The sequence below is a fragment of the Silurus meridionalis genome, chromosome 8 (assembly GCF_014805685.1).
Source record: "Silurus meridionalis isolate SWU-2019-XX chromosome 8, ASM1480568v1, whole genome shotgun sequence".
Classification (NCBI taxonomy): domain Eukaryota; kingdom Metazoa; phylum Chordata; class Actinopteri; order Siluriformes; family Siluridae; genus Silurus; species Silurus meridionalis.
This window is the reverse complement of record NC_060891.1, coordinates 4533474-4561001: the sequence shown is the minus strand read 5'-3', so window position 1 is coordinate 4561001 and position 27528 is coordinate 4533474. Positions and strand designations below refer to the sequence as shown.

The 27528-nt window shown below is 37.7% G+C and overlaps 1 protein-coding gene and 1 long non-coding RNA gene across 2 annotated transcripts in view; one reads left to right on the top strand and one right to left on the bottom strand.

The window, feature by feature from the left end:
- Positions 1 to 1803: 1803 nt before the first annotated feature.
- prox1a (prospero homeobox 1a) lies at positions 1804 to 27275 on the bottom strand. Its single transcript, XM_046855689.1, is given in 6 exon segments — positions 1804 to 2471; positions 13656 to 13850; positions 20296 to 20364; positions 20366 to 20407; positions 23476 to 25256; positions 26876 to 27275. Coding segments are annotated over 5 exon segments (2214 nt in total). The 5' UTR covers positions 25198 to 25256; positions 26876 to 27275; the 3' UTR covers positions 1804 to 2285.
- LOC124390016 overlaps positions 27170 to 27528 on the top strand; it is a 56694-nt gene continuing 56335 nt past the window's right edge. Inside the window, exon 1 of the long non-coding RNA XR_006926680.1 lies at positions 27170 to 27301. This is a non-coding gene — a long non-coding RNA (uncharacterized LOC124390016). The remainder of the gene's footprint in view (positions 27302 to 27528) is intronic.

The following is a 27528-nucleotide window of genomic DNA, read 5'->3' as shown; positions in this document are numbered from 1 at the left end:
AGTAGGATTTATATATTTTTTGCATTTTCAAGTAAAAAATAATTAAAAAAATACATGAATTGTTTATTAGATGGAGATTTTGTCATCGTCTCATACTGCTACCTGAGAAATATACTAAAGTGACTATGATACAATACAATTTTCCATACATCATTAATGCAGGGCATGGAAAAAGCTTAAGCCGCCGGTCATCTGTGTGTGTGTGTGTGTGTGTGTGTGTGTGTGTGTGTGTGTGTGTGTGTGTGTGTGTGTGGTGTGTTATTGGGTATTGCACTGGAATGAGAGTAGCAGACATAGTGCTATTGCTAGTGTTTCAACCCATTAGGCCCTGGATTATCATTTCATTATCCAACTTAATGGACAGCTGCTTTAATTTATCATAAGTACCTACTCCAGGGGAAATTTATAGGAAAGGGTACTTATGTACATCGGATACAAAAAGTTTACACACTTATAGTTCATGAGGGAAAGTATTTGGCTAATTAAGTAAGTAGGTAGGTAAATGTACATCTTTTTTTTGTTTTGTTTCACCTCAGTCGAGTTTTGAACAGATTTCTAATTGGACCATTTCAAAATGTTGAAACCATTTCTTTTTAAAAAAAATTTCAAAAATCCCTCGTCAGTCTAATAGAGGCTTTCAGGATCTGTGATAGAATATAATGTAGATCTCTGCGATTGCTTCTGTCTACAGCCCCAACTCCCAGCTGACTCATTAATAGAAGCAACCCTGGCAGCATGATGCTCCCATCAGCATGCTTCACTCTGGGAATGCTGTTTCTTTAGAATTTGATTTAACCAAATAAATAATCATGAATCATTTTAATGGTGCTCTAAAATGACCATAGTTGGTCCCATCAGGACACAAACAAAAAACATTTTGCCACACGGTTAGAAAGGATTTCGGCGGGCCTGGTTTTTTATTCATTTTATAACAAAGGGCTTTCTGTCTAGCCAATTTAGCCCATAACCTAGATATGAGAAAAACACAAAGACTTTATTACAGAGCGACCAGCACATGCCAGATATTCATGCTGACATTCATAATGTTGCTGTAGGTCTACTGGCCTGTTTTCTTTTTTTTTGTCACTTTACAGGGATGTCCTGTTGTCGGAAACTTCACTATGGAGCTCCATTTGCAAATTGCAGATCTTTTTGATGGCGACTTGATGTACCTGATGTTCCATATTGCATCATCAGGACATACTTTGTTTACTCTTAGTGGACCATGTCTTCGAGAGTTGGAAGAAAGTATGAATCAAAATCTGAATCAGTTAATCAGGATCAATTACTCACCATCACTTCTTTTTTTTATAGTTTTTTTTTATAAATCCTGTTGGTGAACTGAATATTTTGTTTATCATGCTAAGTGGTATTCTGTTGAACGTTTAGGACTGTGTGACGTTCTGGGTGATGATGTTCTGGGAAATCTCAGCTCCTGACCTCCAGTTACTTTAATGTTACATAGCACCTACTTATTCATTGCTGCACACCCCCTGCAGTTACCTCCCTTCATGGTAGCAGTGTTCCCTAATCGTAGCAGTGTCCTCTTTCAGAAAGAGAAATCTCTCTGCACTTACACACTGCACAATACTGTTCAGGAACTAAAAAATGACAAAGTTGTAGGCTTGGCCTCCGAGTTCCTCAATTGAGAATCTGTAGGACAAACAAGTCCAATCAATTGAGGCTCCACCTCATAACTTAGAGGATATAAAGGATCTGCTACTATCCAGGTTGTGTTGCTTAGTTTTGTGAGTAGACCTTTATGTTTAGCACCAACACGTACACATATTAGACACGTTTTTGTTTTTATTCAAAGAATAATTTATTCAGCAATGCCATGAGAAACGAGAATACCACAAGAGTTTTTGCAAGCATTAATAACATTAATAGTATTAATTATATTATTCATAAATAATAAATCACATTTATACAGCTAAAAATGTTCTTAATCACACATTTGCAAACATCCTGGCATAAAAACAATCCTTGAAAACAAAATCGGCCCAAAAAAAAAACAGAGGGATTTCTTGGGTGCCATCTAATCCATTACCATCGTGTGGTAAATTTAGCAAAGAGCTGACTAAGATTAATGGAGTCAAAACTATTAGACTTTTTGTTTGTTTGTTTTTTTTTTGACAAAGAAGCACAAACAGCCATCAAAGTAGCTGTAATAATTATAATAATAATAAAAAAAAAATTAAATGCTACTTTACTTTTTCATACAGAATTTGGGAAGGGGACGGGTGGTGGTGTTGATGTTGTTGAGGACAAGGCAATACCAGTAATTACTCATGCAGAAGCTCCTGCAGACAGTTTGGAGATTTAAATATCTCTGGGATATCACTGTCCAGCTTGCAGATGACCTTGTATATGGCCTTCTTCCAGGAAGGATCAACATCTTTGCCTGCCACAATAGCATTGAAAAACTCCCGTAACGTGATCTGCGCCACTTCCAGAAATCGCTCCGGAACCTGCTGATACAAACAGAGGCAAGGAGACAACGGCATTAATAAATAGATTACGCTTAAATCCTGTGTCCCAGTAACCAAAATGAAGCAACACAACGTTGAATAATATTCCAATAAGGCAAAAGGCTCGATCGTAGTTCAGCACATAAGAAGGATTGTAATCTGTATACAATCTGCTGGCGTAAAGTCGCCAGCCAGTATATAACAGAACACGTGTGGAGTTCATTTCACCACAGATTGTTACGTTATTTGTAGAACCAAACTTTCTGGATTGCTTTAACATTGCTTTCTCAAACACTTTTTTTCAATTCATGTGATAATAAAGACAATTGCTCTCATGGTGTTCCATTAAAGTCAATCTGCAGAACCTTCCTTAATGCTTGCCGCATGTGGTTTATGGTACGATTTGAACCACACGCCAGCTATTTATTCATCTTTTCAGTTATTCATTTGTCTTGGTGCAAAGACACAAGGTGCTCGTCTGTCTAGTGAGAGCCTAGAGCAGTGGGTGACAGGTTATAACCATAGCCTATGAACTGGCTGAAGTCCTAGTCCCACTCTGGTGTGCCTTTACTACACAACGAAGACGTGCTGCTTCAGGTGGTCTGTGTTGAAGCTAATATCTTCTCCACATAGGAAATAGTACTCAACTTTGCCTTTGTCATTTTTTGATTCATTGATTGATTCATTTATGTATTCTCCTCAGTAGCCACATTATTCTGTTCATATAGCCATTATATAAAATATCTAGTTAACTATCCAGTCCGATCTCAAGGAATCACACATAGCTCGCATAAAATCTCTTTACATTTGCTTTAAGCACTTATTTTCTTTTCTTTGCTTCTTTAAATGGCAATCATTTGAAATGAATGTAAAAAAAAAAATGGTTCTCGGCTTTAATTCTGGTCAGGGTCTGTCTGTTCCACAGCTGGTTAATCAAAAAACGATATACATTTTAGAAAGTCACAGTAAAACTTTCACTACAGAGTTTATTACATATTTCCAGATGCTACTTGGGGACTTCCTACTATTCACCATAACTAACAGTCCAGATTAAAAAAAAACATTTTGTATCCATAATTTGCTATAGCCATAAATACTTAGTATAATATAACATCCAAAACAACAGAACAGTTTCAAGTGTAGAGCATTGTTACAATATGCAATATTTATCCCTGATTTTTCAAGGACTGTGAAATGATTTCATTTTTGTTGAGAATTTGCAGGAAATTCTCTTCCATATAATCAGAATTCTGGCAACTCTATAAATATGTGTAGAGTCTCTGACAAAAAAAAGGACAAAAAAAAAAAAAAAAACCTCTTTTATACACATTTATCTGTAAATAGTGATGACGCTGTATTCTGATTCTGTGCTGTAGAAATAAAATCAAGCAGTTTGTCCCACCCTGCGCCCGGACCAGATATAGGAATAGAGCATTTCATGCACGCGACCCCTAACCATTCTGACCCTCGTTTTGCATAAAATGATTTAAATACAGTCATGAGGTTTAGAAGACCCCGAATTAAGGGATTAGTTTTACCACTATCACTGCCTGACTTCTGATTACGCAGAGCTAAACTGAAGCATGGCTGTACATAGGTAATCTAACATTGTGAAAAAAAGTGCTCAAGATCCAACTCGGTCACTTGTTTGTTTCAGTGGTTCTAATTGCATTACTCTTTTTATGCATGTATTTATACTCTAGCTTACATTTGCACAGTTCTGTACAAAAGAAATGTCAATGGCATGAGTATTTGGGGATTAAATGTGAGATAGAGAGAGAGAGAGAGAGAGAGAGAGAGAGAGAGAGAGAGATAGAGAGAGGTTTATCTCCTTCCTATTGATGAGGTATACAGTCTTCAGGGTCCTTTGTTTGATTATACTGACTGTCCCCATGCTTGGCAGTACACAATAAAGACTTGACATAGCAGCCAGCTTGCCTACTGTGTTCTGCAGACACTCATCATGAGTGTCAGGACATACCAAGGTTAGTGGTCACTGGGACAGCTCTTGTAGGCAAAAGGCTTGCCAAACACTCTTGGCTGATAAATGAATGTCACATAAAATGGGGATGGGGCAGAGAACAGCTCCATCCTCAGCTTTCATCCGGCTGTGGGGTGGGTAGGGCTGGGATGGATGGAGTGGAGTGGGGGGATCACACCGGTCTTTAAACATGCTTCCCTTCATAAACGAGGCTGAATCTTATGCTGAGGCGTCTGCTTACCCGGTGACTTAAGTGCAATAATTACATGAAAATAGAACGACTACACTTCAAAATCTTTTCAACAGAATTCTCAGACCAATGTGAAATGTTGTAAATGCAAATCAACCAGCTACAGCAAGAATACAGACTTAAAATGCAAATAATAAGACACAAAGTTGCTCCAAACAGGTGTACTATCTAAATGTACACACATACACACACACACACACACACACACACACACACTCTCACACACACACACACACACACACACACACACACACACACACACACACACACACAGGAGCACAACGATGATATGACCGTCATTCTAAAATTAGGGTCTTTACATTTTTAGGAAAAAAAAGTTTTTTATGAATACTGCATTTCTCTGTGTGAATACTCCTACAAACAGATTTATTAGCAAACCCAGTTCAATACTCAAATCCGAATGAGAGGAATTTAGAGAGAGAAATTTAATCAAATTTAAATCAGTATTCGTGTGTAAATGTGTCATGATAACTACACAAAGAACATATTTTTGGACTATACAAGTGAGATATCTATCTATGGCAAATGTCTCAGTCATAGAGTATATAACAATAACCTCCATTTTTCTGGGAAGATGTTCCACTAGATTATGATATCTTCATTGAGCTGGCTTTTATACACTAGTGTGATAATTGTCATGATAGAACAGGTTTGGGTCTTCTAGTTAAAGTGAAGGACAAATTTAATGCATACAATTGTGTGTCTCCAACTTTGTGGTAACAGTTTGGGGTAAAACCATATACGGCTGGAAAAGTCCGGTGTCCCAGTAAATTAGATTTTGTTGCACGCTCACTATTCCTTTTGCTCCATTTCTCCATGAAAATTCACACTGAACATATTTTAGACTCACGTTTTATTCAGCTGTGTCTCTTTTCAGAACAAATAGGTGTCCTTTCTTTTTTTATAACAAACTCTGTGTCTGTTTACTTGTTTACCACACACACAAACACACACACACACACACACACACACACACACACACACACCTATACCGACTATGTCCCTATATATGGTATACCTATTCATTTTAACCAACCCAATTTGTACAACAATTTGTTGCAAACAGTCACAAAAAAATCCCCCAAAAATACACAACACTTCAATCTAAAACTTGGTCTAGGACTAGGACTTTAACCTGGATTTTGAAGCTATGAGGTATTAACACTACCTCCTGTATCACTCCCCCTGTATTGTTCAGATTGAACCATTTGCTCCTTAATTATTTCTCATTAAAGTTTAAATTATAAATGGCAGAGTTAAAAAATTTACAAAATTATATACATATTGTCATGTGGAAATGACCATAGCATCAGATATAAAATAATATACGACTTAGACATCTCAAAAACTATAAGTGAAAGGTTTTGAAAATTAAGAAAGTGATGCTTTTATTTGGATTTTATTACAAGGTATTAAATTTGTCTAAAGTTTTAAGTTTTGACCCCTTGCCTACTGCTTAAAACATTAAAACATTGCATCAGAAGGTCAACTGTGTCACATCTGACCCTGCACTTTGCCGTCCAAACAAGCTGAAATATACGTGAAAGAAAGAAATTCACTTAAGTATCACGTGAGTGAGTGCGTATAGAAAATGTAAAGTGTATGTACAGTATATATAAAATGGCAGTCGAATGCTGCCTATGAAGCAGAAGTCAATGCCAAGGCGAAAAAGAGTATTGTTTTCCTTTCTTGACTGCCTGGCTTGGAAGAAGGGAAAAAGAAAAAAAAGAAAAGAAAGAAAGAAAGACAGTATGAGAAAGGGGAGGGAGAGAGTGTTATTCTTGTCACAAAACCCTTTGTCTGCATCTGCTGATCGCTAGCCTCTAGCCAGCAGCATTCTTTAACTGTTTTGTCACCTCCTCGCCTCTCACAGATCAGCTGTTGTGCTTTTGTTATGGCTATTGTGTGGAAAAAAGGCCCATGTGACCTCTGGGCTGTACTGTTAAATTGTGCGCCAGGCAATTTCACGTCCGTATTTCATACTCACTCATGAAATTTGAAAAAGCGGAAAAAAAGTACGTCAGGTGCAGGTTAAGCAGGTCGCCGCGAAGGTCTCGGGGAATCGGAGCTAATTGTCTTTAACAGGGCCACATTGTACCCCGTGTATAAGTCATGCTGCCTGACCCACTGTTCAATCTGCGTGTTTTTCATGCTGTTAGCTTGAAATGTGGTTGTTTACATCAGAAACTACAGTCACCGTCTTCTGTCCCAATCACTTTTTACTCGGTGCACAGATCTGGGCTTTGCAGCTGCCCTGATCAGAGTACACAGAGGCCAGTGTATGAAAAGCAGCGTATTCTGTCACCTCTCCGCTGAGAAATGCAAGATGAGAAGCTGGGGGAGGAGTACAGCCCCAGCACTTCAACCATGTATTTATTCACCTTCCAAGTGTGCTTGGCCTCTCTGAACAAACGCTGCCTTCCCAGGTCCCTTTGTTTACTTGGTAAATATTGATTGATGAGTGACTTAACTCCCAATAACTGTCAGACGAACCAATGTCTGCATGATCAAGGGAAAGAGAGGAGTAAGTAGATGGTGTGTTTTATTCTGAGGTCCAGATAAGGACCAGATCAGGTACACTGAACCAGTAAAGGTTATAGATTAGGAGGTCTCCTTGACTAGTATTTGCATTACCGTCTTTTTTTTTTTACCTTTCTTCTTTCTCTCTCATGTCCCCAGGTTCCCTGGATTTATTCAATGTTTTTCCCCCAATGGTTGACTGCCTGGGGTTAATTATTAAAGAAGATGACCCTGCTTTCTCTTTCAGTCGTATACTGACTGGATTGTTTTTACACACACATCGGAGAGTGTTCGGGTTGACCTAAACTGTTATAAAGAAATATATCTTTCAGCTTTATACTGAAAGATAATCTTGTCTGGAGTGAAGCCATTATATTTCAGCATAATCTGACCAGGTGTAACATACACCTAAGCTAATGCTACATTTAAATAGAGTCCACCTTTGGCTGTATTAAGATCCAGTGCCTTTTTTAACCTGAGACCATGGGCAAATAAAAGCCAAGACCTCAGCAAACAATTGCGTATCACCACGGTGCATTTTTACGAAACACGACAAAAATATAAAAAATATTGGAACTACGCAGCTTCCACAAATCTTGACCCCTAAGAGAGAAAAATAGGAACCGGCAATGGGAATGAAGGCAGCAGGTATCGAGTTATGATAACACTGAACCAGGAAACAGGAAAAAGGAAAGAAACAGTATGAATTTGAATCTTTTTTTTATCTGCAGAAAGAGATGCTAAACTCGGAACTGAAGTAAAGTAAGGACTTAGTGTGAGCATTAGTCAGATTTATGTCGGAACAGACATAAATAGGGTCTGCAAAACCCCAAATGCAGCAAATTATAAATATGTTTTCATTATAAATCACACAACAAATTTCATTTCAATAATCTTCCTTCACAGTAAAATATGAAATAACTGAGCTACATGACAATATTTAAATTGATCCGACATAATTGTGGTAAATGACCTGCAATGTAACACATGATCTTATTAGGATGACTCTTCTTAAACCAAACAATTAAAACAACCTGGCTAATATTGTTTAGGTCCTTATTGTGTTAAAAAATCAGCTGACCTGTCCCGACCTGGACTCCATAAGACCTTGAAAGGTGTGTTGTGGTATCTGGCACCAAGAAGTTAGCAGTAGATCTTTTGAGTAATGTAAATTGCGAAGCGGGCCTCCATGGATCAGACGTGTTTGTCTAGCACATTCCAGAGATGCTCAATCAAATTAAGATCTGGGGAATTTGGAGGCAGAGTCAACACCTTGAACTCTGTCATGTTCCTCAAAGCGTTCCTGAACAATATTTTTGCAGTTGCAGGGAGCTTCATCCTGCTGACACTGCCATTAGGTAACACTCTTACAATGAAGGGATACAAGTTGTTTAGGTATGTAACATTAAAGTAACATCCACATGAATTTCAGGACCCAAGGGTTTCTAAGAAGAACATGGTGCTGACCATCACACTACCATAACTGATTGCTTTCTTCTCATAGAGAACCTACTTTCATTGGTCCATGGTCCAGTTCTGATGCTCGTACACCCTTTTTAGGAGCTTTGGGTGTTTAGGATTTGGGGCTTTCTGACTCCACTGAGACTATGCAGTTTTGCTAAACAACACGCTATGTTTTCTGATTCCTTCTATCACATCCAGCAAGTTCTTGAGCAGAAGGTAGGTTTTAACAGCTGCATACAGGGAGCACACCCCAAGACATACTGTTCTGGACATACTATTACCAAGTTATCTAGACATTACAATTTGGCCCAAAGTCATTCAGATCCTTACGCTTGCTAATTTTTCCTTCTTCCAGCACATTAAATATAAACAAATTAGTCTGGTTTTATGTCAAATGCAGTATTGCTCTTAGACGATTAACATGGCAGAGGTAGAGCTGCGTCTTCCTGGAGACAAAACAGAAAAAGAACGCCTGGTATATCTTTTTTCTTTTTGCACTTTAAGGGCCTGTTTGTCAGAAAGTAAATAGATGATTTGCTGTCTGTCTGAACCAACGAAATAAAAGCAAACTATCTGTACCATATTGACTTGCACAGCATCATATTTTTTCCATTGCATTGTATTGCATTGAATGGCATTGTGTTGAACCAAATCGAAATCAGATCGCACTGCATCGTGCTTGGGTGATTCATATTGCATCACACAGGTAGCTGCTTCATATGTATCTTTAACGTATCATTGGCTATGCATCGAGAGCCAACCCGCATTGGCCTCACTCAGAAATGCACATCCCTAGTCCATAAACATGACCGTAACCCATGTGGCAGATACACCCGTAGCTCTTTTTGCTTGTCCTTTCATGCCTGTTCCAGAATATATATATATATATATATATATATATATATATATATATATATATATATATATATATATATATATATATATATATTCATATAGAAATAACTTTTCATCTTTTACAAAAATGAATGATTAATAATTAAGGACAATGCAACAGGTGACACCAGGCAAGAGGACAAGAAAAGCTGGTGGCATGAAGAGAGAAACAAAAGAGGATCATGAGGAGGAGGGGGAGTTGTTGCTGATGTGGAATAATTTATAATTTTGTTGTTTTACGATAGGACTGATCAAAGACTCATACATTTATGTGCTCTGAAATAGTGTACAGGTGTTTTAAAATAAGGAATTACCGAGAAATATTTATCTACTGTAATGTGACACTTGTGTGCATTTGCATTCTTTTTTATTATAATAAGCTGAGTGTTTGGGGGGAGGGGAAACGAGCAGTTTAAGAAAGGAGAAGGGAATTTGTGGGAAAAAAAAACAAGTGTACACTCAACAGGCATTGAAAGAAAAGCTGTTAACTGTTTTCTAGATGGAAAAACTGGCCCTTCCCAAGACCTGTCATGAAAATGTCTTCTTATTTTACTGGCACCCTTTAAACTGCTCTGGTCTTGCTCTGGAGCTTTTAAATAGTGCTCATGATGTGATACAGCAAGTGTGAAAGACCTCAGCTGTCTGGCCTGAAAATAGCTTTTGGAGTAACAAAGCTGAATTGTACAGGAATTCGGTAATGTGGAATTAAAAAATCTTCTATATTTTTCCTGCTAGATACTATCCCGCTTTATCATTTTGGATTCTGAGCAATTTCAGAGTATAAATATAAGGACATTATTGTCTTGAGGCCAAATCTAGTTCTATAGTTCGTTGGTCGTTTGCTGAAAAGTGACCCTTCACTCAAGGTGAGGTCGTGTACACTCTGGAGCAAGTTTTATGTTAAGGACATCTATGTATGTTCATGTTTGACATCTCAAGGCCTTTTTATCTCAGGTTACTGACTTTGACTGGATATAGAACTCCTAGGGAGAGTACTAGTGTTTTCAACCTTCTTCCATTCCTTTTCACATTGATTAAACTCCGGGAAACATTTAAACCATCAAAAATGGTTTATGCCTTTCACCAAATTAGACAGGAGCTTGGTAACGAAGATAAAGATAAGTAAATTTTGGGTATAAATTCTATGAATAAGGTTGAACATTCAAGTAAATTTATGTGAAAAAATAATGTGTTGTGATATGGTAGCAAGAAGGACCTTTTGACCATACAAAGAACTTGTCATCCAAAGAACACCATGCTTACAATGAAGCATGGTGGTGGCAGTATCATGCTCTGGGGCTGCTTATCTTTTTCAACAGGATCTAGGGATCTCTCTGTTCAGGATAATCTAGTCAAGAATCCAAGATAGCTCCAAATATCAATTTATTTTTGCAGGAAACTAAAGAAAACAACTTCAATTTAAAGTGCTTACAATCTGATAGATCTGGGGCATTTATGCAAGTTTGAGTGACTAACAAAATTCAGGTGTAATACCTCGGTTTTTTGTGACCGAAAAGTGTACTGCATTATAAAAGAAAAGGTCCTTTAACATTACAATTCCTTGCTTAACTATTTTTTCATTAGCTTTACCTTCCTTTGAGACTTTATAACATTTCCAAAACCACTCTGGCTCATCAAAGCTTGGGCTCCACAAGACCTCTGAAGGTGTCTTGTGGTATCTGGCAGCAAAATGTTAGCAGCAGATCCTTTAAGTCCTCTAAGATGTGAGAAACGGTTTGAGGAACATGACCAAGAGTTCAAGGTGTCGACTCTGCCTTTAAATTTCCCAGATCTCGGTCCAATCGAGCGTCTCTGGAATGCACTGGACAAACAAATTCGAACCCTGAAGGCTCCACCTAACTTACAGGACTTAAAGGATCTACTGCTAACGTCTTAGTGCCAGATACCACAGCACACCTTCAGAGGTCTTGTGGAGTCCAGACCTCAGAGCTATTTTGGTTGCACACAGGGGACCCACACAGTATTGAAAGCTTGTTTCTCCTCATTTCTTTTTGATAATTACATTGTAGGAACAAAGGAAGAGAATAGAAAGGGTGAGAAATGATTACAAGTGCATGAAAGATACAAGGAACAGGTGCAATGAAAAAAAAAAAAAAAAAAACAGCAACCAACCACAGTACATTACTATAATACTGACAGACTAAATAAAGTTTAGACCTGAACACAACATCGAGTATATAGGAAGAATTAGCAAAGCAGAACTTTGCAAGTGTTGACTTGTGTAACATTTCTTTTTACACCACGCATGATGTGCGTGTCTAAGATCTAAGCTGCAAGGATATGAACACAATGCTGCATGTCAGCCAAGTCCATCTTTCTATATTCGATTTGCATTAAAGATAAAAAAAATTTCCCTGGGTGAAAGAAAAAAAAAGGAAAGCAAATCAGTGGTCTATGATACAGACCTGCTTGCACACCTGCTCAGCCTGCTCTTACTATGCAAATCATTTTCTCCCTCACTTCGGCTCCTCTCGCAACAACAGTCTTATTCACGGGAGCATGCGTTTTCTTCTCGAGCCATGCAAATTCTACATCCATGTATGCAAATAAGTAGTGCCCCCCCTGCATATGTTCCTGTTTGCAAGAATATTCCTAACAGAATGTGACTTTGACCTGCACAGAGGGAAATGGGAGGGATGCGTGGGATGAGGGTCAGTATGTTCTTATCAGACTTAAATAGAGTTAAATATTTGGTTGTGAAAGCAAGGCCAAACTCAGCCTGAATACAATCTCTCTTTCTCTTTCTTTCTCCGCACCCAGGTGTTTATATGTATAAATATAATGTGTGTGTATAATCTATCTATCTATCTATCTATCTATCTATCTATCTATCTATCTATCTATCTATCTATCTATCTATCTATCTATCATCTCGACTGCTTTAATCTTTCTAATTAACTATAATCACATAATATTGATATTGTGCTCTCAGGCAGCTAAGCTAAATATCCAAACTCTTATAGCCTGAGCTGAAGGTGTACTATATGTTATACTAAGGAATAATTTCATTTCTAGATTAACAAACAATTTTGGATTTAAAACCAGTAAATTATCCATTGATTGGATAATTACTGCAATGATTAATATGTTTAGCTGCCAACAAGTTATTTAACCCTGTTTAATGCAGTGATAGGCTTCTCATTTCTTGGAAAACCATGTCAGAGACACATCCTGTGATCGTGGAAAAGATGTTACACTGTTTGAGAAAGGGGTCAAATCATTGGCCTGCATCAAGCAAAGAAATCAATGAAGAAGTTTTGAACATGGTTGGTTAATTATTATCCTTATAGGTAATGTATGTGGAAAACACAGCTTTGAAATGCTTCTGCATATAAAAGTCCACAAAATACTAATGTGGTTCAGGCTTAGCAAGTAAAGTAGTTGAACTGTATTCTGAGTACATGTCCTATTTTCATGTACTTGACTAAAGGCATAAGTCGATCATTCTACATCTGTTTTCGTTTGGTTGCTATTTTCGTGGTCCTAAATGACATACACTACACTGACCAGGGTGGAGCAGCCCAACACGGGGTACATTGTATCCGAAATGCTGTGTTTTATACTGAAAGCCACTTTGGACCATAATTGACCTTGTCTTAGGACAAGTCCAAGGCAAGTGCGCAAGGCCTGTCCCAATTTAACAACTAGGTTTTGTGGATATTCACAGTTAAGGTCACATCATTAGATGGTAGGCTACAAAACACTCTAATAAAGTAATAAAATATTACATTATACCTTTACATAATGATCATGATAAACAATGAATTTTGGGGGGATAGATGACAGGGGATTAGTCCCTGGTTGCAAACATAATGCATTATCAACTACAGATCATAACGTATTTATCTTTAAGTAATTTATCTGTGATCCTTAAATATCATTCTAACCATTTAATTATGTCATTTTATCTGCGATATTTTACTGTTTTTATTTTTAGAACATTACAAGATATTGAAATACTGCCAGATGTCCCACTACACGTATCTGGACTTAAAAACGCATGTGCACCTGCACTGTAATGGACAGAGCTTACCTCAAAGTCATTGGCCTTGTTGTAGTGCATGTTGAGAGCACGGTAGAGCTCGCAGTCTCGGCTGACCGTTAGTTCCTCCGTGCCCGTCACGCCATCGTTTATGGCCTGCCGAGCAAACTTCTCCATCTGGATGTAGTAGAATTCACGGAAGTTGCTGAACCATTTGATCAGCTGGGACGTGATGCAGCGGTTAAACTTTGCAGAGAAAACAGTGAGAGAAGAGTTTTTCAATTTATTGCAGGACTAGAGTATACGGACAAAAGTTTGTCCATTTAAATGCGAATTATGCACATTTAGTCCCCATTTGCTGTTATAATAACCTCTAAACATCTGGAAAGATGTTCCAGTACATTTTGGATTGTAGTTGTGCTGAGATCTGTGCTCAAGTGTATTAGTAAAATCAGGGACTGATGTAGAGTGAGATGAGGAACCCTGGGGTGCAGACAGAGTTTCAATTCATACCCAAGGTGTTCAACAGGGATGAGGTCAGAGCTCTAGAGCAAGAGATCACACTCTGTACACAGGGGCATTGTCATGCTAAAACAGATTCAGGTCTCCTAGTTCAGATAAAGGGAAAATATAATGCTACCATATCCAACAGCATCCAATACAATTGTGTGCCTCCAACTTTGTGGTAAAAGTTTAGGAGGAAAAACCACATATGTATGTGTCCCAATACTTTTTGCCATATAGTGCATTTGGTCATAATACTTAAGTATTAATACTTATAGTACGCATTAATTCAATTGAGATTTAACCCGTGTCCCAGAGGATGATTCTACCCTCATTGGTAGAATGCTCAGGGTGTTTAGAGGCAGAATTCCCAGCACAAATACAAACACTTTAAGTGGATTAAATTATATTTGTGCACAGTCTACAACTGTGCATTAGTTTACACTAAAATCTAGTGGAAAGTCCTCCTGGTATAATGTAAAAACCTGGAACGCGATGGTCAATAAACTTAAATTGGTGTGATGTTTGGGTGTCCAGAAACATTTGGCTTTATAATGTGAGCTTGATGTTATTTATAAATGTTGAAGCTTGTTGTCGTATATATGTTTGTAAAAATTGGATTTACTTCAACAGACAAGATCATGGCAGTAATCGACTAAACAGATTTGACTACTGAAATACACCACTGAAATAGAAATGGATTGAATTCAAACCGAGCCATTGTGAAATGAGGCGATTGCTGTGTGAACGGCTACTCCTGAGTTTTTCCAAACAACTAGTACTTCAGACCAGAGATGGCAAAAGTACACACATCCTTCACTCAAGTAGAAGTACAGATAGTCATGTTTTAAAAGACTCTGGTAACAGTTGAAGTACTGACTACACTTTTCACTCAAAGTTGAAGTAAACATGTATGAGCTCTGACATGCACTTAATTAAAAATATGTAATATATTAATACAAAAGAATTTCATATTTTGTTATGTAATGAATGTATCCAGGCTAAACAGCCACCGTATAGAACACAAGCAAAGAAAAGATGATGATGATCAGGTGATCAAGAATTTCTCTTTTCTCAGTCATGTTTACATCACTGACTCCCTCTGTCTCAACCACGTTAGCCCCATACTTCTTGCTGCCTTCTGCCCTGCTCACTGTTAGCTTGTGATAGCCATTTCCTGCGATAGCCAGGAAATGATACACCAGTGATTGAAAATCCGCGTAATGACAGGAAATAGGTTCATGGGCTTAAAAAGGTGCCCAATGCAAAGATAATATCATTATCACCAAATAGATTAAAACTACAGTAACGAGTCTGGTGTGAAAATGTAAGAAGTAGAAATTAAAGATATTTATGTAAAAAATGTAATGAGTGAAAAGTAAAAAGTTATCTGTAAAATAAATAGTAAAGTAAAAGACTGACACCAGAAGAATCCGCTTAAGTACAGTAACAAAGTATTTGCACTTCATTACATCCCATCTCTGCTTCAGACTATAAATACAGCTAAGCATTTTCGATGAAATATCCAGAAAACCTAAGAGAGCTAAACATATTATATATTCGATAATCGTTAAACCTCTCTCCGTAAATGTTCACTTGCGCACTCTTCTCGGACTATTAATTAACGAGTAGAACTCCGAGATACCTCTGCCTCGAAAAGTCTACTCCGTCCTGTTACTCATTTACATGCTTTATATACCCCAAATGTGGACTCCAAGCAGGAAGAAAATCTACTATTTTACATTGCTATGATATTGAACATTTTTCATTTCAAAATACAAATTGTACAACCATTTGTTCTTGATACGATGCAATGGAAAACATATGACGCTATATGGTACAGATAGTTCGCTTTTTTTCTTCATTTCAGACAAACAGCAAATCATCAGTTTAGTTTAAATGCCTTCTAATGCATGGCCCTTTCACAAACAGGACTTTGTCATGCAAATCGCTTAAATAAAAAAAAAACAGGCGTTCTTTTCCTGTTCTGTTACCAGCAAGATGCAGCGCTACCTCTGCCATGTTAATCTATATTCTATGCGACTCTCAGGACACGCCTCGGTCTCCGTAGTGTTGCGATACGAGAACGTGCTCGAGAAACAGTTTAGCGAGAAGCAATCAATCTACATAGGAAGTATTGGTCACAAATTATGATCACTTCCTAAATAATAAAAGTATAGCACATCTACTAATAATTATATATAAATTCATCTAATGCCAACTTGTATCCGATGCACATGTTTTAAAATCGATGCATTGTTACCTTTTATGCCAAATCAGGGAATCTTACCATCTCTAATGTAAATGGTAATGGTGGACACGTGCAATATATAAGACCTTAATGCTTTTCGAATTATCATTAATTGCATTAACTACATTGGCACTATTTCAGTGCACTACTTCGATCTAATTTCTGCATCCTAACAGTGTATAAAAGTTGTTCTTTTTCTACACAAATTCCCTGTGTGTGGTCACGTTTATACTAGCAATAAAACCCATTCGGATTCTGACCTGCTGAACTCAGGGTTCCCATTTTTCCACCTTACACATACACACACCCTTGTATTACAATACAAATGATTAAACAAAAGTACTTTTTTCTCTCTTTTCTTTGTCAGATACAATGGTCTCACAGAGGAGTTAGAGTGATGTTTCGAGAGGGGATTACATAAAGAGAAATACAGAAAAAAAGGCATTCAAGATGTAAAATGCAGCGCAGCCAAATTTGAATGCGCCGGAATTTGAAACTCGGCACATTCAGCCCTCAATTCATGTCGTCGGCCTTGAACAAACAGACACGGGACGAAAATGAGGAATGTAAGCAGGGATTTAAAGATAACTAACTAACTAAAAAGAATTACATTAAGCTATAGATATTTCCGATATGAAATTAAAAAAAGGAAAATGAATATATGCTGACAGATATAATTCAATATAATATAGGTTTGTCTTGATACAAAGGTTTTCACTGGTATGCTTGCAGTTCTGTCAAGTTTTCTTCCTATATGCTCTATTTATACTAGACAGACTATTTTTATCTTTCTGATCGAAGAAATCCTGATGTCTTCTACAGTCTTTGCTCAAACAGTCTCTACCCCTTCAAATATTTCCAATAGAACCGACATGTCAGGCTATTATATAAATCATGCTATTAAGGCACCAACTACCTTTACACCAACTCAAAAAAGACAGAAATGAAAACGGATTTTTTTTATTTTTTTTGTGGCCACCAGGTCACTACATCGGCCCCACACAGAGCTCTGACCTCGACCCCATTGAATACCTTTGGGAAGAATTAAACAGTATTTTTTATATATATATTTATAATCACGATTAATATGATCAAAGTTAACTCGAATAATCACAATTTAATCGCACCTTTTTATCTGTTCAAAATGTACCTTAAATTAATACTTATAAGTTTTTAATGCTCTAATCAACATGGGCATGGACAAATATTGATGCTTTATGCAAATGTATGTTTATTATTGGTGAAACCAAACCCAACAAAGAGCATAAAGACTAAATATTCTTGTAAATGTTTTAAAGTAATTATGGTGTTTTAAATGATGTAAATCAGCAGGACACCAAACGGAACGTGTTTCCACACGGACGGTTTTAATTGCCGCATGTGTGCATCATAGCGGATTTTGGTGCTTGATTTAAGACTGGCACATCAGTAAAAAACTTTAGTGATTAAAAATTAATTTTAATTCATGAATGAATTTGTGTTGCATTGAAGGTTTAAAACGTTCTTCTTTTATATTTATTTATTTATATTTTTAAGAAAAACGGTCGAACAACAATGCACACTGCATTTATCGCTTGTTAATGAATGTATTGCAGTTGAAATAAATTTGCAATAATGCATTTTATATATATATATTCACAAATCTTTTGACCTTTTTGACAAATTATTGATAATATTGATATTCATATTTATGTCTCAAATTCGCACAGAAACTGTTATTGTTATCAGACATGAGTCTGTATAGAGAAAAGTATTCCATGTTTAACATTTTGGTGCTTCTCCATTCTGAAATAATGTGTTCATGCTCCATTACATAACCCATAGTTTCTCAACCTGATTCATGTTTTTTTTTTGTTTTTTGTTTTTTTTACCAAACCAAACTTGCTATTACAAATGTGACTGGTTGCCTAATTTTGAAAAAGCAATACCTAAAAAAGAGAACTACATTAGTGTTAATACTAAATGTAAATGTGCTCTTGTGGTGGTCATTGTGTAGATATTTTGCTCTTACAGTGGTCATTGTGTAAATAATGTGCTTTTGCAGTGGTCATTGTGTAGATATCGAGCTTTTGTAGTGATTATTGTGTAGATTTTGTGCTCTTACAGTGGTCATTGTGTAAATATTGTGCTCTATTAGTGGTCATTGTGTAGATATCTGGCTCTCGTAGTGATCATTGTGTAGATATTGTGCTCTTGTAGTGGTCATTGTATAGATATTGTGCTCTTGTAGTGGTCATTTTATAGATATTGTGTTCTTACAGTGGTCATTGTGTAGGTATTGTGCTCTTGTCATGGTCATTGTGTAGATATTGTGCTCTAATAGAGGTCATTGTATAGATATTGTGCTCTTGTAGTGGTCATTTTATAGATATTGTGCTCTTGTAGTGGTCATTGTGTAGATATTGTGCTCTTGTAGTGGTCATTGTGTAGATACTATGCTCTTGTAGTGGTCATTGTATAGATATTGTGTTCTTACAGTGGTCATTGCGTAGGTATTGTGCTTTTGCAGTGGTCATTGTAAAATATATTTTGATCTTTAACTATGATTCATGTGGAAGTTGTAAAATGAAGCTACAGGACTTTTCCCAGTCATTTATTTCTGTCAGCATGCCATCACACGTTCATCAGTTATCAGTTTTTTTTTTAATTAATTAGTCCTGCAGCTCTTGTGACTTTATTCCACGTAATGAGTCACTAATTTATGCACAATTACCTAGCATACATACTTTTAGCTCCATAAAACACACGCCACCCCGGTTGTTCCTCATTATTAATTTTGCACTCGAAACTAATTGTTCCCAGCACCACAGTGTTGTTTCAGAATCATTTAACATGCAATTTATTAAGAAAGGCATGACCTGGAAAAGAAGACAATGTAATTAAATTGTCTTTAAAAGCTACGTCCTTCTAAAAAAAGATTCACCCACATGGAATGTTCTAACAATATGGAATGTTATTTGAGGACAATCGAACGTAATATTAAACACGTGAACATGGCGCCATTCATTCATTAATAATGTCTAACCTTAAAAGTCCTTAAAAACATCCCAACCACCCGAGTTTTAATGCAAAAACCTCTATAAGAGTGGAGGCACAAATTACTTTTTATAGGGAAACACATTCAATAAAATGTTTTTATTATATTTACAGCATTTTGATTTAGAATTTATATAGTACATTTAACTGCATTAAATATAGAAAAAAAAAATAAATGCACACCTTAATGGATCAAATGCAATTTAATGGATGATGCCAAATACAAAGTATAGAAGCAAACTGGTAATATATATAATTTTAATAGTATAATATTTTAGTTATATATAATTTTTGTAAATAATAAACTCAAATTAATATTTTATTTATACTGATTTTTAAACTGTGCAATAAAAATAATAAACTTTTGGGCAATAACAACTGTGCATCTGTGCAATAACAACAATTTAAATAACCTAGTGCAATGTGTTTGTTTGTTTGATAGTGTAACTACTATAATTGTTGTATTTATATAGATTTTTTGTCTCTGTTTCCTATTTGCAGATTTTTTGCTGCTGTATTATGGAAATTTCCCCAGTGTGGGACGAATAAAGGTTTATCGTATCTTATCTGATATCATTTTTTCTTTTTAATTATCATATCATTTGACAACAAAGGATTCCATTCCACTTCCTTTTTTCAGAACCATTTCGTTCTTCATTATCAGTTTATCAATGGGGTTAAAAAGAAGTGCACTGGGACCCATTAAAAGATTAGAGCTATTACATAGCTGAAAGCAAGTGAATGAAACACGGCCCTTCGGTCTTATAATATAGCCTTCTGTAATATTTACATACTGCAGGAGATCAAAGCCAGTTATTAGAGTTGGTGGAAAAAGAGAGTCGACCATCTGTCCAGGTCTCATCGACATGTGCATGATAATGTGGCGAAATAGACACTCACCTTCACATCGGAGAAGAACATTTTCAGCATGTTGGAGCTGGGATAGCGTGTGTAGAAGAACATCAGCTTTGGCCTTCTTCAAGTGGTTCGGAGATAAGCCTTCTTGGATTTGCAGAATCGGTGGTCAAGGAAAGTGCATTTATGTATTACAGAAATATACTATATATTGACATACAAAAAACTATGTAGAAAGGAATGGATTTTGGGTACTTGATTAGATCACACGAAAGAAAAAGATTTAAAAATTATAAATAGTACTAACATTTAATGGTCAATCAATAAAAAAACTAATAATTTGAAGGTTTCTTTGCCCTCCTGAATCCAGATTGATTTGGTTGACAAACAAATGGGCATTGTGAGGACTCCCCAGAGGAGTCATTGCTAAACAGAGTTATCTACCAATTATATTTCATTCCTAACAACCAAACAAATCTTCGCCCCCCTACGGGCTCTTGGCCCGGCCCATGTGTCGCCAGCTCTTCCAGCTTTAGCCACATCTGTGATATAGTCTAGCCGTGCCATTTCGTTGACAGATTAATGGCTTTATAATTTATCAAAATGAAGATGCATGTGGGGCTAAATCAATGGACCCATGCAAGGTCAATTAAGAGGTTTGATCAGCCAGTAGGCCTGCCTCCTCCTCCTCCTCCTCCTCCTCAGAATGTGAAGTGCATCCACTAATTTAAGTCAAATTATATTGTCATCATTTCCCCTTCAGTCCGTTTTATAATACATGTGTGAAATACCACAAATCGCAGAGAATGCATTACAGCCACTTATAAGACCATGAAGATCTTTGTAGTTATAAAAACTTAAATCGACTTTGGTCATGGGAGTTCTTCTCAGTCCTGCCGTGCGATCCATGTTGACCGATATACTCCTTGTACAAGGAAAAGAGGAGGAGATGTTTCCTCCATTGGGCTTATAGGAAAGACTAAAAGAGCACAATCTTCACTCTTCTGCCATCTGTCATAATGTAGACAACAAAGACCAGAACGACAAACGGCTGGGAAACAGGATGAAAGACTGAAAGAAGGAGAGAGAGAGAAAGCACTCTGAGGGCATATTGAGAACCAGGGCCCCTCAAGTGAAGACTTTTCTCAAAGCATTTAAAAAAAAAAAAGGGAGAGAGAGAATACAAAACGGCTCATATTAGGAGTAAAAAGTGCTAGAAAACATCCCCTTATTGGCTTAATCTTAATTATTCCTTGTTCCTTTCATATAACATCCATCTGTAAACATCATACAAAGAAGCTTAATTAATCGCCAGGGTTTACCAGACGCCAGTGTAATCACCTGGCTCGGTCAAGTGCCACCGAGCTTCATTTCCATGTCTTTCACCTACATAATCTGAGAAAAGAAAGGATTATAATCTGAAAACAGAGAGACTTAAAAGCCTGTTTCCCATCCCTACAAGGAAACCTCTTGTCCTTACAGCTGTTTCTAGGATACGCAAATATGCGCAGTGACAAAACAGCAGGTAAACATTACCCCACTCGGGGTAACACAAGCCACACCGCAACCAAGGTCAGCCAGGAAATAATGCAAACATGAATATGAAGTAGTGTGTGTTTGTATGTGTGTGGGGGAGTGTTGAAGGGTGGCCGCAGCGTATAGACAAATGAGATGCTACAAAAACAGCCGAGCTCACGGGTCGTGAGTCTTGTCTGAATGTGGATTTGGATTCATGGCATTTTCGTGAAACCGAGACTATGACTTCTGAAATCCGATCCCACTGCCAGGTGTAAGGGGAGAAAACATGGGGACGATCAAATCCATAAATTAATGGCAGACATCTGTTTGTCAAGGCGAACGGCTCGTCTGCTCAAGGTAGCAAAGATAAATAAATAAAATAAGTAAATAAATAAGCAAGCAAACCCCTTTTTAAAAAGAATTAGGTCGGACCCAGATCACACCTCTGATGCTGATAATGATGTCTCCTATTATAATAATGAATACAGGTATGGTCATTTATTTATTTTTTTTCCCTTCCCCTTGTATATCCTATATATCCGCTATACGAGACTTAAACGACTAAACGAGCTAGCATTCGTCGTTCACGCAACGGCTGAATTCAGGCCAGTCGAGTACTTAGACATGCAAACTGACTTCAACACTCCATGTTACTTACAAGCGCACCATGTCCGAGCTGTTCTCTATATGCAAATCTTGCAAAGGAAAACGAACAAGGCTGTTATTCTTGAGATGCAAAAGAGAGACGTGCGTGACAAAGAAAATAGTTCTGTCCGGGATTTTAAAAAAAGCATCAGATATAAGGACAAATATGCATAAATATGTAAAATTGGGCAAAGAGTATAAAAATATAAGAGAGTATAAAAATATAAATGAATCGATAATTTAAAAATATAGAGTATTCTGTCATCTGTTGATTCTTATAGCCAAAGCTTGTTAGATATCTAGCAGCTTTAAAAAAAAAAAAAAAAAAAGGGGAGGATAAAAGATAAACAGCTACCTGCAAACACCTGTTCTCATCTGGAAAAAAAAGAGAAAGATGAAAAGAAAGGACCTGCTGCCAGGCAACAGCTATTAGTGCTGCAAGTGCTTTCGACTATAGCAAGCTCTTCATGATCAGAAAGAATACAACAATTTGCAGATATTCTCTGAAGCACTAGATGAGAATTAAGGGGAGGAAAGCGCAGTGAAAATAAGGGTTTACAAATTATTTCCGTGAAACAAAGAAGAAAAACAAAAAACAAAAAAAAACAAATGCCCATTCACTGACTGATACGATTTTTGTCATTTTTCAAAAACACGAGACACTAAGATCTTTTTGGCAAAAGGCTCCCACTTGGCCTTTTTACTTCCTGGCTTTGAAATCTGATTTGCTTTGAGCATTGATGTACAAAGTCTTCGCATGGCCTGTGATGAAGAGGGGGGGTATTGTGAGTCTCTCTATGATAATTTGAGAATAGAGAGAGAAGACAGGAGGTATGTTTGTCAGGGTGAAGCTTTTTAGCACTTGCGCCCTTGGAAGTGAACACTTGAAAGCCCCCGTGAAGGGACACAGGATTTGAATATACCTTGAAATTCTTCTAGACCAATTCGTCGGTTTTATCTTTATATAAATATATATTTAATCGTAATAACCTTTTAGAATCTATTTAAAAAACAACCCAAAAGACATTTATGTAGACATCAATTATTGAGAAAGGATATTGTACTTCCTGAATATGGAGAGATATCAGACAAGTCTTGGAGGTCCCCACATTCTGATTTGATGAGAGATATCGAAAGGCCTTCAGGGTTTCCTGGGTGCATTGGTGAGATTGGACGATGGAGGCTGAGGTGACTGGATGACATCTTGGTCCGTAGGCTAGTGGTTTCTCTAGACAGGTCCATAGACTCAGGAGAAGACCTGTCTTTGCTTGGATAAGGCCCACTCGGGGCACCTAGGGGGCTTTGAAAAGGATAACCCATAATATGAAGGGGAAAAGGATGTCGGAAGGATGGAGGACTAAACGCCATGGTAGACGATAATGGTGATGAGTGAAGACCGGGGTGGTGGTTTGAGGGTGTGGGTAGAGATCCAGGCTGGTCTGTGGAGTTCTTTTTAACCACTAGCGGCAGGGCTTCGGTTTGGTCATTTGAGCTGGGGACTCGCATATTGCTAAACGAGTTGAGTGGATTAGGAATGATGACGTCACTGAAACACTGTAAACGCTGGTTCGTGGCATGAAAGTTCGGATTCTCGCGATTCACCACAAATCGGTCAGGGGGTGTCTGGATGGTCGGGAAGCCCTGAGGAAGTGGATATGGAGTTTTTACAAAGACCTTTACCACTGTGTCGACCACTTGGGTCATTGCAGTGTTTAGTTCCTGTTTCAGTGTTTCGGCTAGTTGTTTCCCTTCTGCGTGCATGGACATTGCCTTGTGACCTTTGCTTCGAGAGCCATCCCGTTTAGGTTTCTCCCCATCGGTCATTATGGTCTGCTCACAAATAATGGCCTGGGCCTGGTCCAAGAAATGTCCCGGATCCAGGTCAGACATCTCATTTTCGGAGCGGTTTGTAACCGAGTCAGAGATATGATTGTCCAGTCCATCGGAATGCAGGCTGTCCTCCGAGAGGTTTCCGTCTTCGTCATTCTCGGAGTCAGTGCTATCATAGATCTGATAGAACTTCTCTTGGAGCTGACGGAGCTGTTTCTGCATGTCCTCGAGCTGAAGCTTGAGATGCCGACGCTCCTCGTGCTTTTGCTCTTTGCGAGCCGAAATGAGTTGCTGGAAACTCTGTTGCTGCTGGGGAAGTTTCTGCTTGCGTTTGTTTTCCCTGTAACTCTCTCGAGGGCTTAGGGGTTGGGGCGCCCCGTCACGTTCGGCCTCACCTAAACGGTGTGTGACATTCGGAGAGTGGCTCATCCCGCGGATTATATTCTCCACTCTGGCACGCTTAGCTCTCAGATGCTCATCCGTCAACCGATCGATGTCGAATTGTGCCATGGAAGGCCTGCTGAAAGGGGACAGACACTCCTGAGGACTGCCCCGGGACGATGTGCTGCAGGCGTCCTCCTGGTGGATCTCGGACCCCGACCTGGAGAGGCCATTGCTCTGAAAGTCTGGTTCGTTTGCCCCGTTTTTGGTCAAATTGTTTTTCAGCAGCTGCGAGATGATGGTCGCTCCAGGAAAGGACACCAAGGTGTCTTCATAAGAGCTGGCACGCTTCAGCAACTTGTGAAGCACGTTGGACTTCTCGCTGTCTGTGTGCTGCACCACTGAACGGTTGACATCCTGCTCAGCTCCGTGGGGATTCATGGCACTAAAATTGCTTGCTTTTATATGCGCTAAATCTACAGACACAGTACCTGCAGTCCTTTTCACTCCAATGTCAACTCTTCTTCTCTTAGTTTGTCTAATTAAAAGGGACGCGTTGTCATGGTCCGGCATCACTGGAAATGTTGTTACGCCATTTGAAAAGCCTGCCAGCTGGACACAGCTTGAGAACTCTGAGAGACAAGTGAGGGGGGGAAAGAAAAGAAAGATCAAATATTATTAGGGTAAAGGGTTTTTTCGTGTATAAGATGACATTATTGAAAATCTGCTATACATGAATAATCCCTATTATCACAATTAGTTTTTTAGCATTACGTATATTATGCGTTTTGAACAGGAAGGCAAGTTTGTAACTATAAAGACATTGTAAACTCGAGCATTCTTATAGAAACAACTCAAATCAATTGGTTGTATCATATTATAATCACATTGGAAGTTAAAATGGTCTCTAAAGCACATTAACTCACCTCTATTTACTTTTCAGGTTAAAAATAAAAATTTCTTTAAGCATATCAAAAGAAAAAAGTAATATTTTGCATTGGATTTTACAAATGGCATCAAACACGGCATATAACTATTAAATTGATTTTTTAAAAATTCAGTAAAAATTCAGTGTTCTTCATTCTAATTTCCAGTTTAATGATAATATAGTCATTAAATGATTACATACATACATATACATACATATACACACACATATATATATATATATATATATATATATCTCCTATGTATTAATATTGCTGTCATAATATTATTTAACCAACCCTATTTTACCCTAATATTATTTAATCAGTCCTTTGAAACTTATAAGAACAATGTAAACCCTGTTACGATCCTGTATTAAAAGAAACTAAAATTGCACCGAGTCCAGAAAACTGAACCTGTTTATAAGTTGTGTGTGTGTGTGTGTGTGTATATATATATATATATATATATATATATATATATATATATATATATATATATATACACTTCCCCAGGCAAATATAGAATTCATACATTGTTATTTTGAAAAGTTCTTTCCTATTTTTTGTATTTGTGGTGGTGAGGATGTGTGGAGGATGTGGGGGGGATGGAGGGGTGGTGATAGGTGAAAGATATCCAACAAATCACCTTTCATTTATGAACAGAATATAAAAAAAGTGTCCAAAAGTGTCGTAAATCTCCAAACAGGAAGCACATGTGCACAGTTTTTACATGGTCAGCTTAAATCGTTTCCACCTTCAACACATCATCTCTGAGCAAACACTTTCTGTGCTGGGAACAAAACAAATGAACACCTGAGACCCGCAAAGCTTCTCGGCACTCAGTTCCTCGCGCTACTTTTACGACGTGCGTAATGACGCACCAGCCGACAGCAGCATAAATACAACAAAGGTCGTTTTCTTGTGTTTTTTTTTGCTTGTTTGTATGTTTGTTGGCACACATGCAACCTGTCCGTTTAAAGTAAAGCGAAGCAGCAAGAGAGCGCATGAAAACGTGCGAAACGCGCACTTCGCGTACGCACAGAAAAAAAGCGCACATGGACAAATTTGCGCAAAATTAATATATATATATATATATATATATATATATATATATATATATATATATATATATTTAAATTAATATATATATATAATTTTTGTAAGGCAAAATAGATGGAATGGACTTTCAAACGCCATGTGTTTCTTTTCATTGCTCTAATTTGCAGTAACAATAAAGCGACTGGTTAGATTTGAGTTAGAAATCATCCGCTATTGATAAAAAAAGAAAGAGATCGACAAAGAGATAAAGAGAGGGAACTTACACGACGCCACGAAGATCTGAAAGGTCCGAGCTTCTTTGGAGGAGTGAAACTGAAGATTGATAGGACTGCTTCCCAAGCCTGGAAGAACGGTGTAGTTTCGAGAGAGAGAGAGAGAGAGAGAGAGAGAGAGAGAGAGAGAGAGTGTGTGTTTGAGCGAGTGAGCTCTTGTGCGCCGCTCCTCTTCTCTACCTGGAAATTGTCCGTCTCGGCGACCACCAGCGGGACCGCAGGCTTTTGTCGCGCTCGCATCCACCAAGATGCACTTGAAGACGCGAATAAAGGAAGCAGGAAGACGCCTCGCGTCATGATCGTCGTGATGCAACGAGTTCAGCCACCAATAAGAGCCGGGCATTGGATTTTAGAGGAATTACAAAAACGCAGAACTTCTCCAGCCAATCATCCAAAGGCACAAAAGAAAACACGGCGGTAATTGATGTAGTATATTACTTTTTTTTTCCCTTTTTCTAAATGCAGGGGTTTTTTCTCCTTTTTAAACACTTGTTCACTGAAAATGCTCTGTTTTTACGCATGCGGCTTTGATCACATTTGGAAACTTTCCAAATCAGTCCATGGTCCTGAAACAGCCGAAATATTATTTCGTTTCCATGCTGTTATTTTTAATACAAGTAAATAAATAAATGGAAAAAAACAAT